Source organism: Malaya genurostris, chromosome 2 (genome assembly GCF_030247185.1).
Source record: "Malaya genurostris strain Urasoe2022 chromosome 2, Malgen_1.1, whole genome shotgun sequence".
NCBI lineage: Eukaryota > Metazoa > Arthropoda > Insecta > Diptera > Culicidae > Malaya > Malaya genurostris.
Genome location: NC_080571.1, coordinates 161,876,399 through 161,898,982, shown reverse-complemented (window position 1 = coordinate 161,898,982; position 22,584 = coordinate 161,876,399). Strand labels below are relative to the sequence as shown.

Sequence of the window (22,584 nt, the reverse complement as noted above, 5' to 3'; positions counted from 1 at the left end):
GAATGAACGGTAGTGTTTATCAATTAAATCAATTCATTAATTGAATACTGTAGTTGTCAAAATCTGAGTAACATTTACTCAGTGCTGTAAATGGGAAAATTAGCTCGGGTGAGTAAATGTTAAACACTATCATTCGAATTATCTAAAGAATTCTTTATTATAATCGAAACTGCGTGTAAAATAAAAAATAAATGCAACATTTTTTAAATATTCTCTCAATTCCCTCATTTACATTTTGTAGTTTTTTCATAGAAAGTTGAAAATGTTCTTTAAATTCCCTCACGTATCCTGGAACGAAGATTGCACAAATGTGGCAACGAAAAACTTCAATCATTATAAGGATTAGGAGGTACAATAATATTACCTTTTAATTTTCGATAGTATTCATTTACCTTGGCTCCAACCTGCTCCATTTTTTTCAAAATTCCTTTCTTCAAAAATCATTGAACGTAAAACGTAAAAAGTTACTCAGTCTTCTACATCAATATTACTCACTTTTTGACATTTGCACTAAATAAACAAAAGTGAGTACAAATTGCTCACTTGAGAGTAACATTGAATGAGCGTGTATCATCTTTAAACAAGTAGCACTTCTACATTTTGCTACAATATTTATTATACAGATAAATCTGTTGTCAGGTTACTTTTTCAAAAATCTGCTTCTGACTCAAAAAATTATCTGAATTTGCCTGGGTCTACTTCATATATACAAGGTAATTTAGACCGGCGTCATTTTCAGTGAGCAAAAAAGAAGATCTAGAATCGTAAAGATCTAGCAAGATCTGACCAAATTCTACACGGAACCGCAAATCAACCTAATTTTAAGTACATTCCACCCAATTTGGGGGTTTCGTTCAATAAACTAATTTTAGTAAAGTGGCTCTAGGTAGTTTTCGTAAGACACGTGCAAAAAAATACTTAAGATGAGTTATATTTACTCTACAGTTGAGTCGTATTGACTCAATTTCAAGTTAATACGGTTTACTTAATTTTAGCTTATTGAAAGAAACTGTCGCTGTTGAGTGGTTTTGCTCTTTGTATTTTGACAACAATTGAAGGAGAGAATGAAAGGAAGTACTCAAAAGATATTTTCATTGAAAATTTGTATTGCTTTGTATGAAAAATCTGTATTATTCTGTATTCACTAATAAAATGAAATTCTTACAACAAAATGACGCTAAAAGATGTTATTCCAATAGATTGTGGTTGTAGTATGGTAGATTTGTTCACAAGAATATTCAAAGACGAAATTTCTTTTATTTTTTAAATTTTTTTATCCACAACAGTTCAATTGTAATTCGATATATTTATCTAGTTTGAAAATGTTGACGTCATTATTTGACATGGAATTTCACCGTCCAAAATGCAACGTCAAGTCGCTTTATCTCGTCACTGGAATCAAATACTAAAAGATAGCTCAGGCAGACAAGTTTATTTTTTTCTTTCTTACTCTTTGTGAGATCTTTATAAAGCTGTATTATATTGAGGAAATCTGTATTAAATCTGTACCTGTATTAAATCTATATGATCATGTAAAAATTGGTATAATACAGATAAATCTGTATAAATGGCATCTCTGGTCGCGAGCAAAATCTACACGGAAAATAGAAACTACCCAAAATTAGCTATTTTTGACTCATCCAAGCACATTCGTTCAATAAGGTAATTTTGAGTTAAATGGAATTACTTAATTTTGAGTAATTCCACGAAATTATTCATTGGGTAAATATTACTAACTTAGGAAAAGTCAGCCATCACTGATTTAGACTTGCTGTGCTGTTTCGTACCCCAAACATTAATCGATATTAGATCGTACAATTTTCTGATCAATGCCGGCACTTGAAGACCGAATACAGCATAAGATTTAAACATAACTTCGATTGCTCTTAGGCTTGATTTACCACAAGGAATAACGTATTCATTGAAAATGACATACATATTTCCAAGGCAGTATCGTTCGCCTGCACAAATTATGTGTGAGTCCCCGATTGTTGAGGATAATTGTTTTACAGCCAGCATTTCGTCGAATCCCACTTCGCTATGAGGAAATCGGATCCACTTAATTATGGGAGCAGCAGTAATCTCCTCCATGCTCGCATTGTTTTCCATACCAGTAGTTCGCTTAATACCTTTGTTGGATAGCTTTTTCATCAACCTTAAAGCTCCTTTTATGAAGTCTGAATGAAAAAAAAAAGTACAGAATGTTGTTTCTATAAAATAAAAAGCCTACCCACCGTCTTGTATCATATTCCAACTAGAGTTATCGAATAGAATTCCTGCGCGAAGCAACATTTTCAGATCTCCTGTATCTTGTATGTTTTTTTCGTGGATTCGATCAAATGCCTGTATGACCTGTAAATCACTTTTCGGTTAAGGATAATTCTAGCTTATAATAATTCTATTTACCATCTCTCCCTCATAAGATAACAAATGGGGAAATGTGCTGACTATTTCATTAGATTTACTTTTTTGTAAAAGTAATTTATGCAAATCTGTCGTCTGTATCATCCCTTCGGATATTTGTCGAGCATTTGCAGGTGTAGGCAGAAGTCCACTCAAAAAAGCAGCAAGTTGCACACACTCATCCTTTAGAACAATCGTTTCCTTTTTAGTTCTGCGAAATTGTCTATTCTCGGGCAAAACATCTTTTCGCATATTGCTCACTCGAGTTTCGATCAAGCCAGTGTGTTGTCCTCTGGACAATCCGCCGTTGCGCCAAAAAAAATAGGACTGTAATGAAAAGTTCTTCATGTATAAAATGGAGTCAAATACACATACACATATTACTGTTTTGAATAACGTTCATTTGGTATAAAGCATAATCGTCATTTAACGAAATAACTCAGTACAAAATTTATATATAAATCTATGATTCAATGTGATTAGTTTGAAGTTTTATATCCAATAACATTATACCAAATGGATATGGAACGTAATGCAACTCTATCTACGCTTAATGTTTACTGGTTGTATGTTAATTTACGTATTCAAAATTTGACCGAACTACCATTGACCCAAAGCACATAGCAAATTGCATAAATTGACATATATTTAACGAGTTCATGCTAAATTTATTTCAATTTACCTCTTTTGGTGCATTTTCTGACACACGAGTTGTTTCCAAATGAGGAAACTCCTCCAAGATTTTCAAAGCCAATTCTTGTTTTTGCTGCCATGTAGGATACCTAAAGTTAACAAAAAAAAGAAATAGATTTTAAAATATAGAATATTATTGTACGGTATGACGAGATACCTTCTCTCTCGCAAAATTTTATTTTTGAAGAAATGCTTTGTGAGAATCCGATTTAGGAAAAGCAAGTTTTTGGAATCGGGGATCAATCCACAGTTCAGCTGTTTTGTCAACACATTGAGAAATTTTGGTTCCTTGGCGAGGATAGCGCTAATTACATCTTTTTGATGTTCGTTGACGGATAGGTTTTGTCCGTTTTCGGTGACAGTTTCAGAAACATTGTTTTCCAGTTGTCGTTCAATGAAACTAAGTATTATTTTACGAGGACCTTTCTCCGTTATACCCATTTCGAGTAAATCTTTATCATTTAATTCCCAAAGGGATACGTTATCAATCAGATTTGCTGAAATGTAAAAATTCAAAAAATTTGTAAGGCAAAAATGCAAAATATATATTTTTTAGTTTACTGTTTACCCCCCATATTCTGGACATATACCTTTTCTGTCAACTAATTGTAAGTTGTCTCAATATCTATATCAGAACTCAAGTGAGGACATTTTAATAGTTCTACTTACTTTTAATAGTCTTCGATACTTGAATAGGACTCGGTTTGCGTTTTTTATTTGTTTTGATACTTGCTTCCAATTAAAGCTGTTATGGTAGAATTAGATCGAAGTATCCCTCCAAATGTTAATTTTAGAATTATACTTTAGTTAGAGTGAAATAATAAATAAATAGATAGCAAAATGCCAACAGATTGCCTTCAAATACTGTTCCATTAAAAATCCTGAATAATTAAAAAAACGAAAGTCGCAAAAGGAAAGGAGTTGATGAAAACCATATATATGAAGAACTGACTGACTGACCAAATTCTACACGGAACCGCAAATCAACCTAATTTTATATACATTCCACCCAATTTGGGGGTTTCGTTCAATAAACTAATTTTAGTAAAGTGGCTCTAGGTAGTTTTCGTAAGACACGTGCAAAAAAATACTTAAGATGAGTTATATTTACTCTACAGTTGAGTCGTATTGACTCAATTTCAAGTTAATACGGTTTACTTAATTTTAGCTTATTGAAAGAAACTGTCGCTGTTGGGTGGTTTTGCTCTTTGTATTTTGACAACAATTGAAGGAGAGAATGAAAGGAAGTACTCAAAATTAAGTAAACAGATATCAAATAATAGGTAGTTTTTATTTTCCGTGTAGGAAAATTTGGAAAATCGGGCAAAAGATCTGGTTAGTTGTTTGGGTGTCGCGAGCAGAGATGCCAGATATTTTCATTGAAAATTTGTATTGCTTTGTATGAAAAATCTGTATTAATCTGTATTCACTAATAAAATGAAATTCTTACAACAAAATGACGTTAAAAGATGTTATTCCAATAGATTGTGGTTGTAGTATGGTAGATTCAATAAGTCATTGGCGGCGCGTTCACAAGAATATTCAAAGACGAAATTTCTTTTTTTTTATTTTTTTATCCACAACAGTTCAATTGTAATTCGATATATTTATCTAGTTTGAAAATGTTGACGTCATTATTTGACATGGAATTTCACCGCCCAAAATGCAACGTCAAGTCGCTTTATCTCGTCACTGGAATCAAATACACTGAGGTCTTTTTTTATGCGGTCTTTTTTTATGCGGTTTTTTTTACGCGACTTTTTTTATGCGAATTTTCAGAGTTATGCGGTTTTTTTTTATGCGAAGTTTCAGAGTTATGCGGTTTTTTTTATGCGAATTTTCAGAGTTATGCGGTTTGCCCTTCTGCGGTCTTTTTTTATGCGAAGTTTCAGAGTTATGCGGTTTTTTTATGCGAATTTTCAGAGTTATGCGGTTTTTTTTTATGCGAATTTTTAGAGTTATGCGGTTTTTTTTTATGCGGTACGTAAATTCGCATAAAAAAAGACTTCAGTGTACTAAAAAAAAGCTCAGGCAAACAAGTTTTTTTTTCTTTCTTACTCTTTGTGAGATCTTTATAAAGCTGTATTATATTGAGGAAATCTGTATAAAATCTGTACCTGTATTAAATCTGTATGATCATGTAAAAATCGGTATAATACAGATAAATCTGTATAAATGGCATCTCTGGTCGCGAGCAAAATCTAGCATTTGCCAGACAAATCTGGCAACTTGGTAACGCTGCGTGTAACCAAACCAAGGATGCCAGGCATTATTTTTCATAATTCTGTGAAAAATAATTTGTGCAAAATCTTTGCACCTTTCTCATAATTATGAATAATTGCCAAAATGAAATGCTTGTTCAGAGATGATACTTTCAGTGAAAGCTGTCAAATCGCTAGGAAATTTTTTAATTACTTTACTATTTTGACATTATTGACTGGTGTGACAGAAACGGTATGAGTATAAACATAAAAAATGCAGCGCAATTTTCTTTCTCACGATCACAATCTCCGATCGTATTTGAATACTCTATGATGGCTGTTCCAGTTCAACGCGTTTCTGCTGTTAAAGATTTGGGCATCGTCCTTGATCGTAAGCTTTGTTTCACCGAACAATTATCTCTAGTTACGGCAACGGCCTACGCAGTTTTGGGACTTATCAAACGCAACACCAGAGACTTTCATAATGTGTATTGCTTAAAGACAGTTTACGTCGCTTTAGTACGCAGTATTTTAGAATACGGAATAATAATCTGAGCACCCTACCACAACGTCCACATCAATCGAATCCAGGGATGTCAGATTCACAGATTAATCTGTGTTTCACAGATTTTGAATTTTCTGCACAGATTTTAAAAATGACACAGATTTTCACAGATTTCTGAAAACGATCACAGTATTTCACAGATTCTTGAATAAATCACAGATTTTGGAAATCGAGCACAGTTTAGCACCAAAAAGTACAGATTGGTTGAGGAAAAAGGTACAGAGCGTGTTGCTAGAGAGACCTTTGTTTTTTTTTGCTCACTGAATTGATTTTGAACGGTACGGAAAACGGTCAAAGATTTTCACAGACAGGTTTTGGGTTTGATCATAGATTTTTGAAAAAATGACCTGGCATCCCTGATCGACGAACGAGTTCAAAAATGTTTCATTTGATTTGCACTACGACGACTTCCATGGCAAAACCGTCTTCAATTAAAATAGCTACGAGAATAGCTGCCTCTGATTAATCTTCCTACACTACAAAACAGACGAATTTTTCTTTAGCGACTGTTTGTCTTCGATTTGCTTTCAAATAACATCGACTGCCCAGCGCTTTTAGAGAGATTGCATTTTAATATTCCTCGAAGATCATTGCGGAGAACAGACTATCTTCGACGATCAGTCCATCGCACACAGTAGGGATGGGTATCGAGAGGTAAAGTATCGATACTTGGTATCGCGATACCGTTTTGTAATTTCAGGTATCGGTATCGATACTATAGGAAAAAGTATCGATACTTATTATCGGTATCGGTATCGATCGAAAATGCAAGCTAGGCCCCAAAGATCCAAAACGCTGTTGATTAATTTTGAGATCCTTTGTTCACCTTTTGAGTTACAGACAATTTCAGTTATTTAAGAATATTTTTTGCAATTGATCTTTTTTTTATATTTCAATACCTCGCGAGAATACCTTTCCCACGAGATATAGATGAGTTTTATCAAACAAGTTCGCGCTTGCGGAGTTATTAAAAACGGTATCATCTCACTTCTTAGTTGATTGGGTCTGTTTCTTCTATGAAAACCAAAATTCGTTATCCAAACTGGATAAGAACACTCATTGAAAGTAAAAGTGAAAGACGTCAAACGACAACTTTTGTCGCCCATTATCCTACTGGCTAATGAAAATAGGCGTACGGATGGTACTTAGGTCCCCAATACTGAAGTTTTTTTTTTTGCTAATTGATATTAATGAGAAAACTTATGGCAAATCGATTCCCATGAATGCAGAGGGTTGCAAGTTCTTGGTACCGGTTTTCTGTTAAAAAAAAAACCTTCATTCAAATTATATGTTTTAATAGTTAGGTCGATTATTTTAAATTATGTGCTCTTACAGAACTTCGATACATACTTACATCAGAAATCATTTTAACAATGGGAATGATCTTACTAAGAGTTGTATACTTTTCTTTGAACATTTCTTTGGTTGCCAGACAGAATGGGCGCTTTTGGTGTCGCTGGTTGCTCTTTGATTGACTATTAGAGTGGGATCTAGATAATATTTACTTTAAGCTAGTATCGACAGGTATCGACCATGAAAATATCGATACCACGCGATACCACTTTGCAAGGTATCGATCATAAAAATCGATACTTTAGGCTTAAGTATCGATACCTTGAAGTATCGCAGTATCGATACCCATCCCTACCATCGCACACAGTACGGTCAAAACAATCCTATGGATATTGTTTGTCATCGCTTCAATAGTGTTTATCATTTATTTGATTTTACAATAAACAAAGACGCATTGAATTGTTAATTTATCTTCAAAACGCATGCAAATGTTACCACTTTCCTTTTATATTATTTTTTTAACCGTTACTGCTAACCTCAATCGAATCAACACATTTTGACAGTCCAGCAGTACTGTTTGTAAATAGGGATTTTTTTGTTTGTCTGTTAACAATTTGGACCCCTTTGACCCTTTACGATACATATCTCTTAAATAGATTTTTTAAACATTTGTTCACGATTGGATACGGTTTATTTTTAAGATTTATTAAATAAAAGTGACTAGTTTCAAAGCACTTTATCTTTACACAAAGATGACTGTTTATAACGTGTTCATCGATTTTTGTTTAAGCTTGTCTGTAAACAGTACCGCTGAACTGTCAAGGATGAATGCTTGTTCATTTGTGACGTCACGATAAAAAATCTAATCCACTGAATAAATCAACATGGAAAAAGTTTCACCCTTTTTCGATTCGTTTACTTTTATGCTTCCTGTGTGAATTATAAAGATACGCTCTTGCGCATGTTTCATAAAATTGACTGGTTTTTGCGACTAAGACAAATCTGCGAGTAATTTTATTGTCTCCCTTACTATTTCCAGTAGTAAAAGGTTCGGAAACCATCTAAAATAAAGAAAAAAAATAGTTACTGTACCCAGTGAAATCTGTCGACCCGAATCGGTCCGATCATCGGACCGATTGAGCACGATATGGACCCGATCGTAGCGCTTCTATCGGGTCGTCATCGGACGATTTTGCACCATTTGCATCAACCGCGTCAACATTCGAACAAGCGAAACGCATCGACATCGGCCCGATATCGCACTATAGAACATCGTGCGATAGTCGGGCTCTTTTATTTTGTATATTCTTCATATTTTACTTAGGATTTCTTGGATTTAATCGAAAGAAAAACAGTCGTTATCTTCATGTTTTAATTTATAACTCATAAATCTATATTATATTGACCATTCGTAGTTCAATTATCCACAATACCTGGGGTGGAATTACGTAAGGTGATTATCACCAGGTGACTATCACTTTTGAAAATTTGGAATCATGTAAGGTGATAAACACCAAGTTCTGTCACTACTGCTGAAAGGCTAACATCACTATCAAACGTTGGCATTACGTAAGGTGATAGTCACCACGATTTAATCACCTTCATGTCAAAATGCAGGTGATAGCAATTTAGTTATCACTTTTAGTAGTGATTTAATTTTTTGAGAAGTGGCTTTATAAATTATTGCCGTTAGGTGAATTTTAAGCCACTGATATAAACATAACCTACCAAAATTGGTCGAAGAGGATAATTTTTTAATAAAATTCGTACTGATTTTGTGTCTTAGTAACTTAGTTTGTATTGTTTTAAGAATTCTTAGAATGAACGGTAGTGTTTATCAATTAAATCAATTCATTAATTGAATACTGTAGTTGTCAAAATCTGAGTAACATTTACTCAGTGCTGTAAATGGGAAAATTAGCTCGGGTGAGTAAATGTTAAACACTATCATTCGAATTATCTAAAGAATTCTTTATTATAATCGAAACTGCGTGTAAAATAAAAAAAAATGCAACATTTTTTAAATATTCTCTCAATTCCCTCATTTACATTTTGTAGTTTTTTCATAGAAAGTTGAAAATGTTCTTTAAATTCCCTCACGTATCCTGGAACGAAGATTGCACAAATGTGGCAACGAAAAACTTCAATCATTATAAGGATCAGGAGGTACAATAATATTACCTTTTAATTTTCGATAGTATTCATTTACCTTGGCTCCAACCTGCTCCATTTTTTTCAAAATTCCTTTCTTCAAAAATCATTGAACGTAAAACGTAAAAAGTTACTCAGTCTTCTACATCAATATTACTCACTTTTTGACATTTGCACTAAATAAACAAAAGTGAGTACAAATTGCTCACTTGAGAGTAACATTGAATGAGCGTGTATCATCTTTAAACAAGTAGCACTTCTACATTTTGCTACAATATTTATTATACAGATAAATCTGTTGTCAGGTTACTTTTTCAAAAATCTGCTTCTGACTCAAAAAATTATCTGAATTTGCCTGGGTCTACTTCATATATACAAGGTAATTTAGACCGGCGTCATTTTCAGTGAGCAAAAAAGAAGATCTAGAATCGTAAAGATCTAGCAAGATCTGACCAAATTCTACACGGAACCGCAAATCAACCTAATTTTAAGTACATTCCACCCAATTTGGGGGTTTCGTTCAATAAACTAATTTTAGTAAAGTGGCTCTAGGTAGTTTTCGTAAGACACGTGCAAAAAAATACTTAAGATGAGTTATATTTACTCTACAGTTGAGTCGTATTGACTCAATTTCAAGTTAATACGGTTTACTTAATTTTAGCTTATTGAAAGAAACTGTCGCTGTTGAGTGGTTTTGCTCTTTGTATTTTGACAACAATTGAAGGAGAGAATGAAAGGAAGTACTCAAAAGATATTTTCATTGAAAATTTGTATTGCTTTGTATGAAAAATCTGTATTATTCTGTATTCACTAATAAAATGAAATTCTTACAACAAAATGACGCTAAAAGATGTTATTCCAATAGATTGTGGTTGTAGTATGGTAGATTTGTTCACAAGAATATTCAAAGACGAAATTTCTTTTATTTTTTAAATTTTTTTATCCACAACAGTTCAATTGTAATTCGATATATTTATCTAGTTTGAAAATGTTGACGTCATTATTTGACATGGAATTTCACCGTCCAAAATGCAACGTCAAGTCGCTTTATCTCGTCACTGGAATCAAATACTAAAAGATAGCTCAGGCAGACAAATTTATTTTTTTCTTTCTTACTCTTTGTGAGATCTTTATAAAGCTGTATTATATTGAGGAAATCTGTATTAAATCTGTACCTGTATTAAATCTATATGATCATGTAAAAATTGGTATAATACAGATAAATCTGTATAAATGGCATCTCTGGTCGCGAGCAAAATCTACACGGAAAATAGAAACTACCCAAAATTAGCTATTTTTGACTCATCCAAGCACATTCGTTCAATAAGGTAATTTTGAGTTAAATGGAATTACTTAATTTTGAGTAATTCCACGAAATTATTCATTGGGTAAATATTACTAACTTAAGAAAAGTCAGCCATCACTGATTTAGACTTGCTGTGCTGTTTCGTACCCCAAACATTAATCGATATTAGATCGTACAATTTTCTGATCAATGCCGGCACTTGAAGACCGAATACAGCATAAGATTTAAACATAACTTCGATTGCTCTTAGGCTTGATTTACCACAAGGAATAACGTATTCATTGAAAATGACATACATATTTCCAAGGCAGTTCGCCTGCACAAATTATGTGTGAGTCCCCGATTGTTGAGGATAATTGTTTTACAGCCAGCATTTCGTCGAATCCCACTTCGCTATGAGGAAATCGGATCCACTTAATTATGGGAGCAGCAGTAATCTCCTCCATGCTCGCATTGTTTTCCATACCAGTAGTTCGCTTAATACCTTTGTTGGATATCTTTTTCATCAACCTTAAAGCTCCTTTTATGAAGTCTGAATGGAAAAAAAAGTACAGAATGTTGTTTCTATAAAATAAAAAGCCTACCCACCGTCTTGTATCATATTCCAACTAGAGTTATCGAATAGAATTCCTGCGCGAAGCAACATTTTCAGATCTCCTGTATCTTGTATGTTTTTTTCGTGGATTCGATCAAATGCCTGTATGACCTGTAAATCACTTTTCGGTTAAGAATAATTCTAGCTTATAATAATTCTATTTACCATCTCTCCCTCATAAGATAACAAATGGGGAAATGTGCTGACTATTTCATTAGATTTACTTTTTTGTAAAAGTAATTTATGCAAATCTGTCGTCTGTATCATCCCTTCGGATATTTGTCGAGCATTTGCAGGTGTAGGCAGAAGTCCACTCAAAAAAGCAGCAAGTTGCACACACCCATCCTTTAGAACAATCGTTTCCTTTTTAGTTCTGCGAAATTGTCTATTCTCGGGCAAAACATCTTTTCGCATTTTGCTCACTCGAGTTTCGATCAAGCCAGTGTGTTGTCCTCTGGACAATCCCCCGTTGCGCCAAAAAAAATAGGACTGTAATGAAAAGTTCTTCATGTATAAAATGGAGTCAAATACACATACACATATTACTGTTTTGAATAACGTTCATTTGGTATAAAGCATAATCGTCATTTAACGAAATAACTCAGTACAAAATTTATATATAAATCTATGATTCAATGTGATTAGTTTGAAGTTTTATATCCAATAACATTATACCAAATGGATATGGAACGTAATGCAACTCTATCTACGCTTAATGTTTACTGGTTGTATGTTAATTTACGTATTCAAAATTTGACCGAACTACCATTGACCCAAAGCACATAGCAAATTGCATAAATTGACATATATTTAACGAGTTCATGCTAAATTTATTTCAATTTACCTCTTTTGGTGCATTTTCTGACACACGAGTTGTTTCCAAATGAGGAAACTCCTCCAAGATTTTCAAAGCCAATTCTTGTTTTTGCTGCCATGTAGGATACCTAAAGTTAACAAAAAAAAGAAATAGATTTTAAAATATAGAATATTATTGTACGGTATGACGAGATACCTTCTCTCTCGCAAAATTTTATTTTCGAAGAAATGCTTTGTGAGAATCCGATTTAGGAAAAGCAAGTTTTTGGAATCGGGGATCAATCCACAGTTCAGCTGTTTTGTCAACACATTGAGAAATTTTGGTTCCTTGGCGAGGATAGCGCTAATTACATCTTTTTGATGTTCGTTGACGGATAGGTTTTGTCCGTTTTCGGTGACAGTTTCAGAAACATTGTTTTCCAGTTGTCGTTCAATGAAACTAAGTATTATTTTACGAGGACCTTTCTCCGTTATACCCATTTCGAGTAAATCTTTATCATTTAATTCCCAAAGGGATACGTTATCAATCAGATTTGCTGAAATGTAAAAATTTAAAAAATTTGTAAGGCAAAAATGCAAAATATATATTTTTTAGTTTACTGTTTACCCCCCATATTCTGGACATATACCTTTTCTGTCAACTAATTGTAAGTTGTCTCAATATCTATATCAGAACTCAAGTGAGGACATTTTAATAGTTCTACTTACTTTTAATAGTCTTCGATACTTGAATAGGACTCGGTTTGCGTTTTTTATTTGTTTTGATACTTGCTTCCAATTAAAGCTGTTATGGTAGAATTAGATCGAAGTATCCCTCCAAATGTTAATTTTAGAATTATACTTTAGTTAGAGTGAAATAATAAATAAATAGATAACAAAATGCCAACAGATTGCCTTCAAATACTGTTCCATTAAAAATCCTGAATAATTAAAAAAACGAAAGTCGCAAAAGGAAAGGAGTTGATGAAAACCATATATATGAAGAAACTTTGTTATAAAGTTTAACAAACAATTGATCGAGTCTTACAATATTTTAATAAACATATACAAAATAATGTCCTAAATATGAATTGTAATTTAATTCAAAACAATTCTTGATGAAGATTAGAAAAGGTCCCAAGTGCAAATGACAGTTTCTCTTGGTTTACTTTCTCTTTCAATTATTACGGCAAATTCCAGTGATTTCCAACAAATTCTACAGTGCATATCGAAAGTTGATGGTTTTTGCTATTATCCTATGTGAAGTGTTAAATGGAAAGATTGCTGATTTGACCGTAACACTCGAAAGAGAACGTAAACAAAGAGAAACTGTCATTTGCACTTAGGACCATTTCTCGTGTTTGTCTTCAATTGTCGGTATTTTCATTCATTTACTGTCCTTTTGAGTTTCGCCCTTTGAAACAGTTAGGATACATTTGTCACCTTCCCAGCAAAGATGCCAAAATATCACAGAATGCCAAGATAATATGTGAAATTTCAAAAATAACAAAAATTTTCACAGATTTACGAAAGCGAACACATGCTGGCTCTGAGGATTTCAAACCTAAATCTTAACTTCTAGGGAAGCTCCGTTTATGGTTTTTATATTTTCGACACTGAGTATGAACTGAAGGGGTCCTTGTTTATTTTTTGCTTTTACTGGAACTATAGACATAAATTTTGCTCAGACCTTTTTCGGTGAACACAAACTTTTAAAAGTATAACCTGGCATCCCTGTTCCGCAGATACGGATTATTTATTTATAGTGTTCACAGATGATTTAGTGCGAAACAACCGCAGAATATTACAGATTCTCATAGTAGCAGACCGGCGAAAAAGTTTTAGTTATCCAAACGAACCGTCAAATATCTATGCTAGAGCATGGGAATTTGATGGTTCGTTTGGTTCCCTAAGAAATATTCGCCAGTCAGTTACTAGAGAGTATGTACATAATACAACTGCAACAGTATCCTAACAATTATTTTCCGAAGATCAAGAAATATATCTGCGAAAAAACAGGAAGTAAGGACTCTCTACTACGTTCGTTTGGAGTACTGCCCAAAATATATCATAGAAAATACAAATACGTAATGAAGTAATTTCAAAACAAATATTTTGCAGAATGTTTTCAAGGATAACGGATAAAAACAAGTGGAATGATGTATAATAAGAATGCGTCACAAATTCTTAGCTGTGTGTTAAACACACCGAATAAAAAGAGTCGTGCAAACATGTGTTTTACTTAATGTATACGATATAGAGAAAATGAAACGTTAATTGTTATATAAAGAGCATGTACTATGTAAATACAGTTGTTTTCGGATTAATTTCAAGGAATTAAGCACGGTATTTATTTGACAATATAGTTTTACAATCATTTTTAGCTATCTTTATATTTCATACTTATATAATGAAAACCTTCCATGTTATCTCCTAACTGCCACAAGCTGTAGCATTTTCTACACAGTACATTTTCGGAAGAAGTTCTTATTACATTAGATGAAAGTCACTTTGTAAGCAAAAAGGAGTGAATCAAATTTAATGGTATTTAATTCTTGTATAATGAACAATATATCGGAATCATACTCAATCATTGCTAAAATTAACCCGTAAGATTGTGTATGACATTTTTTGTATTTCACAACAAATCCTGGAGAGAAAAGTATACCATTGATCTCAAGCTTATCAATTGTTTTCAATTCAGTAGGTAGATCGAATAGTAATAATGAAGTGTCAAACGCACATTTCTTAATTAAAGATGACTGGTCTATCAGCAAAATAGCTATGTTTCGATATGGAATTGATTTGTTTTAAATTTAGTCGTTTTGTTAAACTAAGAGACAAATTTTTAAAATTATTGCAAGTTCTACTTTGAGCATTTGATTTTTTGAATTTGGCTTCGAACATCATACAACTAAAGTGAGCAATTGGACCATTCTCCCGACAAACTTGAGCGTAATGAATGATGTGATGAATCTTATTTATGGCATTTGTAGTCGGAAAACAGATTCGAAACAGTTTGTGAAATTTTGTGACTGAATCTGACAGGCATGTAATCATTTCTGAAGATAATTTGTGTGAAAAACTAATGTAAGTAATATTAAGTAATGCTGCTATAATCTCTCTATGGTTCTCATTGTGCTTTAAAATTTCGTGAAATATAAAAGGAAAACTACGTAATAGGAGCCAGCATTGAGCTGCTGATTGACTTAAGTTGTTAGTTTTACTTTTTAAACTAAGTTTGGTAAAGTTTGTTGAAGGTTTGTCTCTCATCTCAGCTTCTCCATACTCAAAATTATCGATTAACTGATTCACTTCATGTTCAGTAATTATTTTGCTTCTGTATACTGCCTCCCATAGTATTTTTTTAATTATCATTGGAACAATACCTTCCAAAATATCATGCATTGGATCTAATGTTTGGCTATTTGGCCATCTAAAGTACTTTAATAAATGAAGAGCACAACTAGTTTTAATTCCATACAGAACTGATGATTGTTGACCATCTTTTGAAGAAATTAAAGCGTTTTGGACAGATTCAACTGTTCGAATATAAAAATTACCGCCAAAATTTCCCGATATCAAGTTATTTCTACTTATTTCACAAATTCTGCAAAACATATTAGCAGACGGTCCCGACATACCATATATATCGTGCAATGCCAATGTATCACCAAGAACGTGAACTAACACTGCTCTCATAATCCATACACCAGACTCTGTTTTAATTGGAATTCCTTCGTCTGATTCCAATTGAGAAAAGTCTTCAATAAGAGGTTGTAATACTTTTTTGTACCTATCAGAGGAATAAAAATCATGTAAATGAAACGTTTTAAAGTAGTACTACTTTTTGAGACCTTTAGCTGAACAGTTTGATTCTCGCAAACTCACGTACAATCAGACAAGAAAAACCTCGATTAGAAATGTATGTTTATGCTTAAAGTTTCACCTAAAGGTCCATAAACATAATCAATTATTATTGTCTTACCCATATTTTTTAAGCACATATGATTTCACCATCAGAGCCAAATAAATGCGATCCAGAGAAGAATTGATTCGAGGATCAAAGTTTCCAATTTTGAAACAAATATTAGTCATTTTATTTTTGCCTTTGCGTGAGCCCAGTGGATTAGCATACTCTCCCTCATCAATGTGAATCGAGAGTCTTAGACAATGTGGATGAAGCTGCAGAAAGGAATGACATTGAAAGTGAGTACCGTCTTTGAAAGTTTCGAGTGTATTCTCTACGCTTGTTGATTCGTTTTCGACCATCAATCTTGCCTTAGAATTGAACATAATGAGTTTAAGTGTTTCCAGGACCGATATATAATGAAATACATCTTTCCGGATCTTGATCTTTCTAATGAATTCATTCTTTTGAAATGTGCGCTGAAACTTTCTCCCTCTTGAGCGACAAATTGGAACATACTTTATTTTCTTTTCTTTTCCCAAAACAATTTCGACCGGTTCTGGTACTGAGCATCCAATTTTCCCAGATAAATAGGCAATATTATCTTCTGGACACTTAACGTCCTGCGTTAAATCAGGAATTTGCAATTCGTTGATAAATCGAACGGTATCCTTACATTGTAGTAAATTTTTAGTAGTTAGGTATAATTTTAGTTTCGACATGGTATATAGTTGAGCCCACTCAAGCATGAGTACATATCCATCAATGAATAGTTTTAGTTTGGCCTCTGGAAGAGATACATCGCATCTTAAATTTGTTATAATTGTAGATACAGCATTAGTGAAATCTCGCAATGATACGGATTCCTTATGGAAATATGGGTTTTCTATTCCTAATTCATTGATGCACTCATTTGTACTTTGCTGATGCTCTGTACTCATAATCATACTGTACTCATCATCTATTTGCAAGTCAAAGCTTGATATAGGGTGCTTCGACAATATATGCAGTTTAAAACTTGAAAAGTATGAGTATAAGGATCCACACAAGGAACATTTAAAAGGGTACTCTGCTTGCAAACCCGTTCTTAATCCATGACTCGTCACAAAATGGTGTTTGAGCTCGTCGATATAGCCTTTAACAAGCATGCCACAATTTTGAACATGGCATGTTAATCCTTTTGAAAGATAAAATTATTCAAAATCAATATTTCTCAACGAAAATGTTTTTTCACACATAGTTTAAACCGTTACGACTATCGTTTAAACTGATTATTTTCATAAGTATACTTTGCTTACCAGTAAGTTTTTCAAACGAACGGCCATCTAGCTTTCTTTGTAGTCGCTCCATTTTTTCCAGATTATTGAAATCACAGCATTAATATCAAGACATCCGAAAATTAATCAAAAAAATTATTCAATAGACGCGAACTTCTTTTCACGGCGAGTCTAAAACTTAAAATGGCATCGTTGAGAAGCAGTCAACTTGTTTTTCACCCAACTGCGAGTACTTTTTACTCAACGCAAAGTTTGGAGTGGAATACTCAACGTTGAGTAAATAAAAACAGTACTATTTATTTTTTATATTACCTGTTGATTTGTTTAAAGATCTCTCAAAAATATTCATAGGCATTATTGAATATTTGGCTCATTGGCCTTGAATCAGATTCGGTTTTAGGGTACTTAAAAATGTAGTTCAGTACTTTAAACAATGTATTTCAATAAACAAAATAACTGTTTCACAAACAAAACATTGTATCAGTAGTCTGCACTGCTAAAAAATTAAAAATCATGCGGATGAACAAAAAAATTTGTTTAATTTTGGTAAAAGAAAAAGTTGGTACTCACTATTAGGTATGGCCCACCATACTTAAATGTTGAGTAAAATTAAGCCAACTATAAAACCTGTTTCGACTCAATGACCTATTATAAACAATATACTCAAATTTAGGTTGTTACAACTCAAATTTTGGGTTGTTTTTATTTTCCGTGTAGCATTTGCCAAACAAATCTGGCAACTTGGTAACGCTGCGTGTAACCAAACCAAGGATGCCAGGCATTATTTTTCATAATTCTGTGAAAAATAATTTGTGCAAAATCTTTGCACCTTTCTCATAATTATGAATAATTGCTAAAATGAAATGCTTGTTCAGAGATGATACTTTCAGTGAAAGCTGTCAAATCACTAGGAAATTTTTTAATTACTTTATTATTTTAACATTATTGACTGGTGTGACAGAAACGGTATGAGTATAAACATAAAAAATGCAGCGCAATTTTCTTCCACGATCACAATCTCCGATCGTATTTGAATACTCTACACGGTTAAATGAAAGTACTCGTAAATGAGTACTATACTACCCATATCGGACAAAACTGGGAGAACTCATTTAATGTGTAAAAGACCTCTATTCAAAAGTGAGTACTGTCCGTATATGTCAAAATATGGGTAATTTTACACTCAGATTTCAGTTGGAGAAAATGGGTGAAAAAGTACTCAGTGCTGGAAACTTGAGAGGAAATGGAATAAGCAATAATTTAGAGTATTTGCAACCAGTGGGTAATTTTAAACCATTTATTAGTGTCAAATTTACGAAACCTGCACGTTACAATAATTTTTCTGCATTTTCGCTTTCAATGAATAAAGAACACAAATTCTGAACGGTCGAACGATTACTGCATGATTTAATTTTGTAGGCAAACACGTCCAGGAAATCTGCAATTTTTAATAAATTTACCGGAATTCGCAAATTAAACACTGCGAACGATCTAAAGAATGTATCGATAGCGGCGTTAATTGATTCCTTTCCACAGGGAATAATGGCACAAGGAGATAGATATACAAAAAAATTTTCGCTTTGACAAAAAATATGCGATACAGGAGCGTTATAATCCTGGATCGATTGAGAGTCAGAAATCCATCTAATTAATGGAGCTGCTAGTTCAGTTTCTATACCAATATTCGGCTCCATTGTTTCCTTATGCTTTATGCCCTTGCGAGTTAATTTAATCATTATACGAAGACATCCTCTTATGTAATCTGCAATAATAACAAATGTTTCAAATAAGGTTTGATTCGTTCTTTATTTTCAGTCATATCTGCTTACCATCCGAAACTTCTTTAAAAGCATGCTGATTGTGCATGAGACCTTTGGCGAATACTTTTCTCAAGTCAACTTTCTGATTGAAGCTGGTACCATGGATGCGCTCATATGCCATATGAATCTAAAAAAATATTCAAGCAATCAAAAGGAATATCGAACCAAAAATGTACTTAATTATTGAAATGATAAAAGGAAGTGGAATTGAGCCTAAATATATAATAAGCAACTATTAGTCATAATTACCATTCTCCCATTGTAAGAAGTCAAATGTGGTAAAACGAGTAGTATCTTAGCCATATCGTTTTTCTCGTTGAGTAGCATCATATGCAAATCATGAACATCACTCATCATTTTCGAAATAGTAGAATAGTTTGCTGAAGTAGCTCCAAACTTTGCGCACATTTCAGCTAGTTCAATAATTTCCGTACAAACTCCGACGTGTTTTACGACTTTCTTAGAATGGGTGAATTTCCTTTGTTCAGGTAACAAATTCTTGCAAGAATTTCTCAAGTGAGTATGAATTAATCCGGTGTGTTCATGTTTTGGTCCTTGGCCACCGTTTTTCCAGAAAAATAGGGACTAGAAATGAATCTACGTTAAAATACACTCAACTGACAATCACAACACATTACACAAATTATTTGACTGTACTGTTGTTAAGTCTCAGTGTCTAACCTTAAGTTATTAGCAAAACATTCTAAGGAGAAACTATGTAGTAATTTTCATTGGATTATTAAACGTATATCTATATTCGTTTCCCTATTTGGTTCTATATTTATATTCGTTTTTTTTTTGCCTGGATGTAAATACAAGTGATAACAGAGATTGACGATAAACATTAGAAAATAACACAAGTGCTAATGGCAGTTTCTCTTTTGATTATTACGATCAAATCGGCAATCTTTACATTCAATACTTCACCTACAATAATCACCAAAACCATCAACTTTCGATCTGAACTGTAGAAGTTTTTGGAAATCACTGCCGGAATAATTGACAGAGAAAATAGTCAAGGAGAAACTTTCATTTGTACTTGAGACCTTTTCTAATGATGATCTAGAATTCATTTTTGCTTAAGCTCTATTAAAAAGCGATTCCTGAACTGTCTCAAACGGCTGCCTGCTGTCAGTGGCAGGGATGTCAGGTTCACAGATTTAGAGTTTTGTGCACAGATTTTAAAACTGACACAGATTTTCACAGATTTTTGAATAAAACACAGATTTTCACAGATTATGGTAATCGAATAGAGTTTAGCACCAAAAAGGTACAGAGCGTGTTGGTAGTGAGACCTTTTTTTTTTTTTTGCTCACTAAATTGAATTCGGTCACCTGAAATGGTACGGAAAACGTGTGGTGAGACCTTTTTTTTTTTTTTTGCTCACTAAATTTGATTTTGAACTGCTATTGGAGTACGGAAAACGATCACAGATTTTCACAGACAGGTTTTAGGTTCGATCACAGATTTTTGAAAAAATGACCTGGCATCTCTGGTCAGTGGTATCAGTGTTTCTGCTTTATACTTTCGTGGTTAAATATTTAACGTAGTTTAAATGATGAAAGACTCGGTCAAACAAATTAACATAAATTTTGTAAGTATGCATTACGTATTCTGGTGCTCCTGTACTTCTTCTTGTTGCACATAAAAATGGGAACTGGAGCAATATTTTTATTGCTAGCATCTTTTTCTCCTCGGTCGTTGGGTATCTGTCGAATTGAATGAAATAAATAAGAGAAACATAAAGATTCAAATACTTACATTGAATCATGCATCAATCTTTCTACCATAGTGGCACATAAAATTCGAATCATTAGTTTTATTTCTGTATCGGTAGGAATTATTTGTGCGTCTAGCTTCTCATAAAGAATAGATCGAAATTTTTTGTTACACTCCAGTATTTCACGTACTTAGGAAACTTATTCTGTAACTTTATATAACAAAATAAGAGTATTTTTTCGATTACCATTACCTCCTTTTTTTCAGGTATTGATTTACATGCCGACGATTGCATATCTTCGCTCATAGGATCGTTCCATTTATTCATTTTATCTACAACTGACAAAACAATTAGTCGCGGCCCGATGGCAACGATGCCCATTGCACTTAGTTTTTCTGCATCAAGAAACTTCAACGATACATCCGTGAATTTATTATCTGGAATATATTTTGGAAGATTAAATTGTAACTAAACTAGTAGAAAACAATATATTGCATGAATGAACATGAATATTTTTTAATAAATGTTTTAAAACTTCATTGATTATATACGCTTATTGAAACTTTGATAAAATACGCTTATCTAGTCTGTATATTTTAAACTTATATATGCACAATTTTCTTCTGGTGGAGTTTTTTGCCATAAACTGTACACTTTTTTTGTATGTACATTCTCAAAGGAAATACGTAACATTCTACTACTTGCGATAACTTTGAAACTATTTAAATGTTTGTCAAATTCTACAATGTGTAAGCTGTCGAAAATGCAAATGTATGAATTATTTATAGCTATTATCTCCTTCACAATTCCATAATATTCTTGTTGGCACATTTGATATTTTGCAATTATTCCTGGACGAAAAATGATACCATTGATTTTTAATCGATTTATGATTTGAACTGAACCAGGTAGATCATGTAGTAAAACTGAGCAGTCAAGACATTCTTTGTTAACAATGTTTGATGACAAAACCTTCACTGTATCTACATCATAACTATGACTTATTATATCATTCAATTGCTTAAGATTGTGTCGTTTTGTAAGGCTATAAGTAATATTTTTGAAATTCGAACAAGTTTTTGTTTGAGATTTAGTTAGTTTAAATTTTGCTTCAAACTGCAAACAACTCATTAGTGCTATTGGTCCACTTTGTTTGATAATTGACGGATAGTGAGCTATATAGTGAACTTTATTTATAGGATTAACATCGGTGAAATATTTTTTGAAGTTGTTGTAAAAGTTATTAATCGAAAAATCTAGTTGTTCAATCATATTCAACGTTAATGAATTTGAAAATGAGAAGAAAGTGATTTGCAAAAGATCGGAAATAATTTCTTGAATATTTTTCGAAATTTTGTCTGAAAATATAAAAGGAAATGCTCGCAACAGTAACCAAGTTTGAGATGCTGACTGACTAAGAGTGTTACTTTTAGTTTTGAGAGTTTGTGACTTGAAATTTCCACATGGTTTGTCTTTCTTTTCAGCGGTACCGTAGTCAAATCGTAGAATTCGCTCATTAACCTCAACATCGGTTATAATTTTAATGCCATTGACCATATCATTCAGTATCCTTTTAAGACACATGCTAACGACACCTTCAAGCAAGTCGTGCATGGGATCGAAAGTCATATTTTCGGCGATATTAAAGTATCGGAGGCTGTTTAATACCGGTGACACACAAATGCCACATTGTGCTGGTTTTAAAGCATTGTTCTTAATTGCATAAAGGTCTGATACAATGCTGTCACGCGTTCTCAATGGATGAATGGCTCCAAATAATCCTTGATGAAAGGCGTCTCTTGTAATATAACATGCTCTGCAGAACAAATTGGACTGTGCTGGCATCATTCCGAAT

The 22,584-nt window shown here is 33.1% G+C and overlaps 4 protein-coding genes across 9 annotated transcripts; all 4 read right to left on the bottom strand.

The window, feature by feature from the left end:
• Positions 1–1,358: 1,358 nt before the first annotated feature.
• On the bottom strand, positions 1,359–3,633 carry LOC131428952 (uncharacterized; the record flags this gene model as incomplete). Its single annotated transcript, XM_058593010.1, has 5 exons — positions 1,359–2,177; positions 2,235–2,352; positions 2,407–2,730; positions 3,086–3,185; positions 3,254–3,633. Coding segments are annotated over 5 exons (1,362 nt in total), but the record flags the coding sequence as incomplete, so codon positions are not given.
• A 6,696-nt stretch (positions 3,634–10,329) lies between these two features.
• Positions 10,330–22,358, bottom strand: LOC131428951 (uncharacterized). The gene is made up of 7 exons (XM_058593009.1): positions 22,157–22,358; positions 21,008–21,166; positions 20,771–20,918; positions 12,052–12,151; positions 11,373–11,696; positions 11,201–11,318; positions 10,330–11,144 (listed from the first exon to the last, which is right to left on the bottom strand). The coding sequence occupies exons 1-7, from the start codon at positions 22,356–22,358 to the stop codon at positions 10,891–10,893; spliced, it is 1,305 nt and encodes a 434-aa protein (XP_058448992.1). The 3' UTR covers positions 10,330–10,890.
• LOC131431582 (uncharacterized) lies at positions 14,352–18,250 on the bottom strand. Of its 4 annotated transcripts, none has more exons than XM_058597393.1 (4): positions 17,502–17,628; positions 17,211–17,366; positions 15,991–17,089; positions 14,352–15,798 (listed from the first exon to the last, which is right to left on the bottom strand). In XM_058597393.1, the coding sequence occupies exons 2-4, from the start codon at positions 17,260–17,262 to the stop codon at positions 14,751–14,753; spliced, it is 2,199 nt and encodes a 732-aa protein (XP_058453376.1). In that variant the 5' UTR covers positions 17,263–17,366; positions 17,502–17,628; the 3' UTR covers positions 14,352–14,750. The 4 variants fall into 4 exon arrangements, with proteins under 4 accessions (XP_058453376.1, XP_058453377.1, XP_058453379.1 ...); XM_058597394.1 differs by lacking the exon at positions 17,502–17,628 and having other exon boundaries at positions 15,991–16,187; positions 16,432–17,089; positions 17,211–17,429; XM_058597396.1 differs by lacking the exons at positions 17,211–17,366; positions 17,502–17,628 and adding an exon at positions 18,117–18,250 and having other exon boundaries at positions 15,991–16,187.
• Positions 18,458–20,123, bottom strand: LOC131431589 (uncharacterized). 3 transcript variants are annotated; one of them, XM_058597410.1, is made up of 4 exons: positions 19,937–20,123; positions 19,259–19,594; positions 19,019–19,136; positions 18,458–18,951 (listed from the first exon to the last, which is right to left on the bottom strand). In XM_058597410.1, exons 2-4 carry the CDS (start codon positions 19,415–19,417, stop codon positions 18,518–18,520), a joined length of 711 nt encoding a protein of 236 aa, XP_058453393.1. In that variant the 5' UTR covers positions 19,418–19,594; positions 19,937–20,123; the 3' UTR covers positions 18,458–18,517. The 3 variants fall into 3 exon arrangements, with proteins under 3 accessions (XP_058453393.1, XP_058453391.1, XP_058453392.1); XM_058597408.1 differs by lacking the exon at positions 19,937–20,123 and adding an exon at positions 19,648–19,925; XM_058597409.1 differs by lacking the exon at positions 19,937–20,123 and adding an exon at positions 19,691–19,925.
• Positions 22,359–22,584: the final 226 nt, after the last annotated feature.

Coding starts and splice junctions, on each gene's coding strand:
- LOC131431582 (XM_058597393.1), bottom strand. CDS start 17,262: ATGGAGCGACTACAAAGAAAGCTAGATGGCCGTTCGTTTGAAAAACTT. Junction 17,090..17,210: donor TTCGTTTGAAAAACTTACTG/GTAAGCAAAGTA, acceptor ATCTTTCAAAAG/GATTAACATGCCATGTTCAA. Junction 15,799..15,990: donor TATGTGCTTAAAAAATATGG/GTAAGACAATAA, acceptor TTCCTCTGATAG/GTACAAAAAAGTATTACAAC.
- LOC131431589 (XM_058597410.1), bottom strand. CDS start 19,417: ATGTGCGCAAAGTTTGGAGCTACTTCAGCAAACTATTCTACTATTTCG. Junction 19,137..19,258: donor CTTCTTACAATGGGAGAATG/GTAATTATGACT, acceptor ATATTTTTTTAG/ATTCATATGGCATATGAGCG. Junction 18,952..19,018: donor TTTTAAAGAAGTTTCGGATG/GTAAGCAGATAT, acceptor TTATTATTGCAG/ATTACATAAGAGGATGTCTT.
- LOC131428951 (XM_058593009.1), bottom strand. CDS start 22,358: ATGACTTTCGATCCCATGCACGACTTGCTTGAAGGTGTCGTTAGCATG. Junction 21,167..22,156: donor ACAAACTCTCAAAACTAAAA/GTAACACTCTTA, acceptor AATATATTCCAG/ATAATAAATTCACGGATGTA. Junction 11,145..11,200: donor TTGGAATATGATACAAGACG/GTGGGTAGGCTT, acceptor TTTTCCATTCAG/ACTTCATAAAAGGAGCTTTA.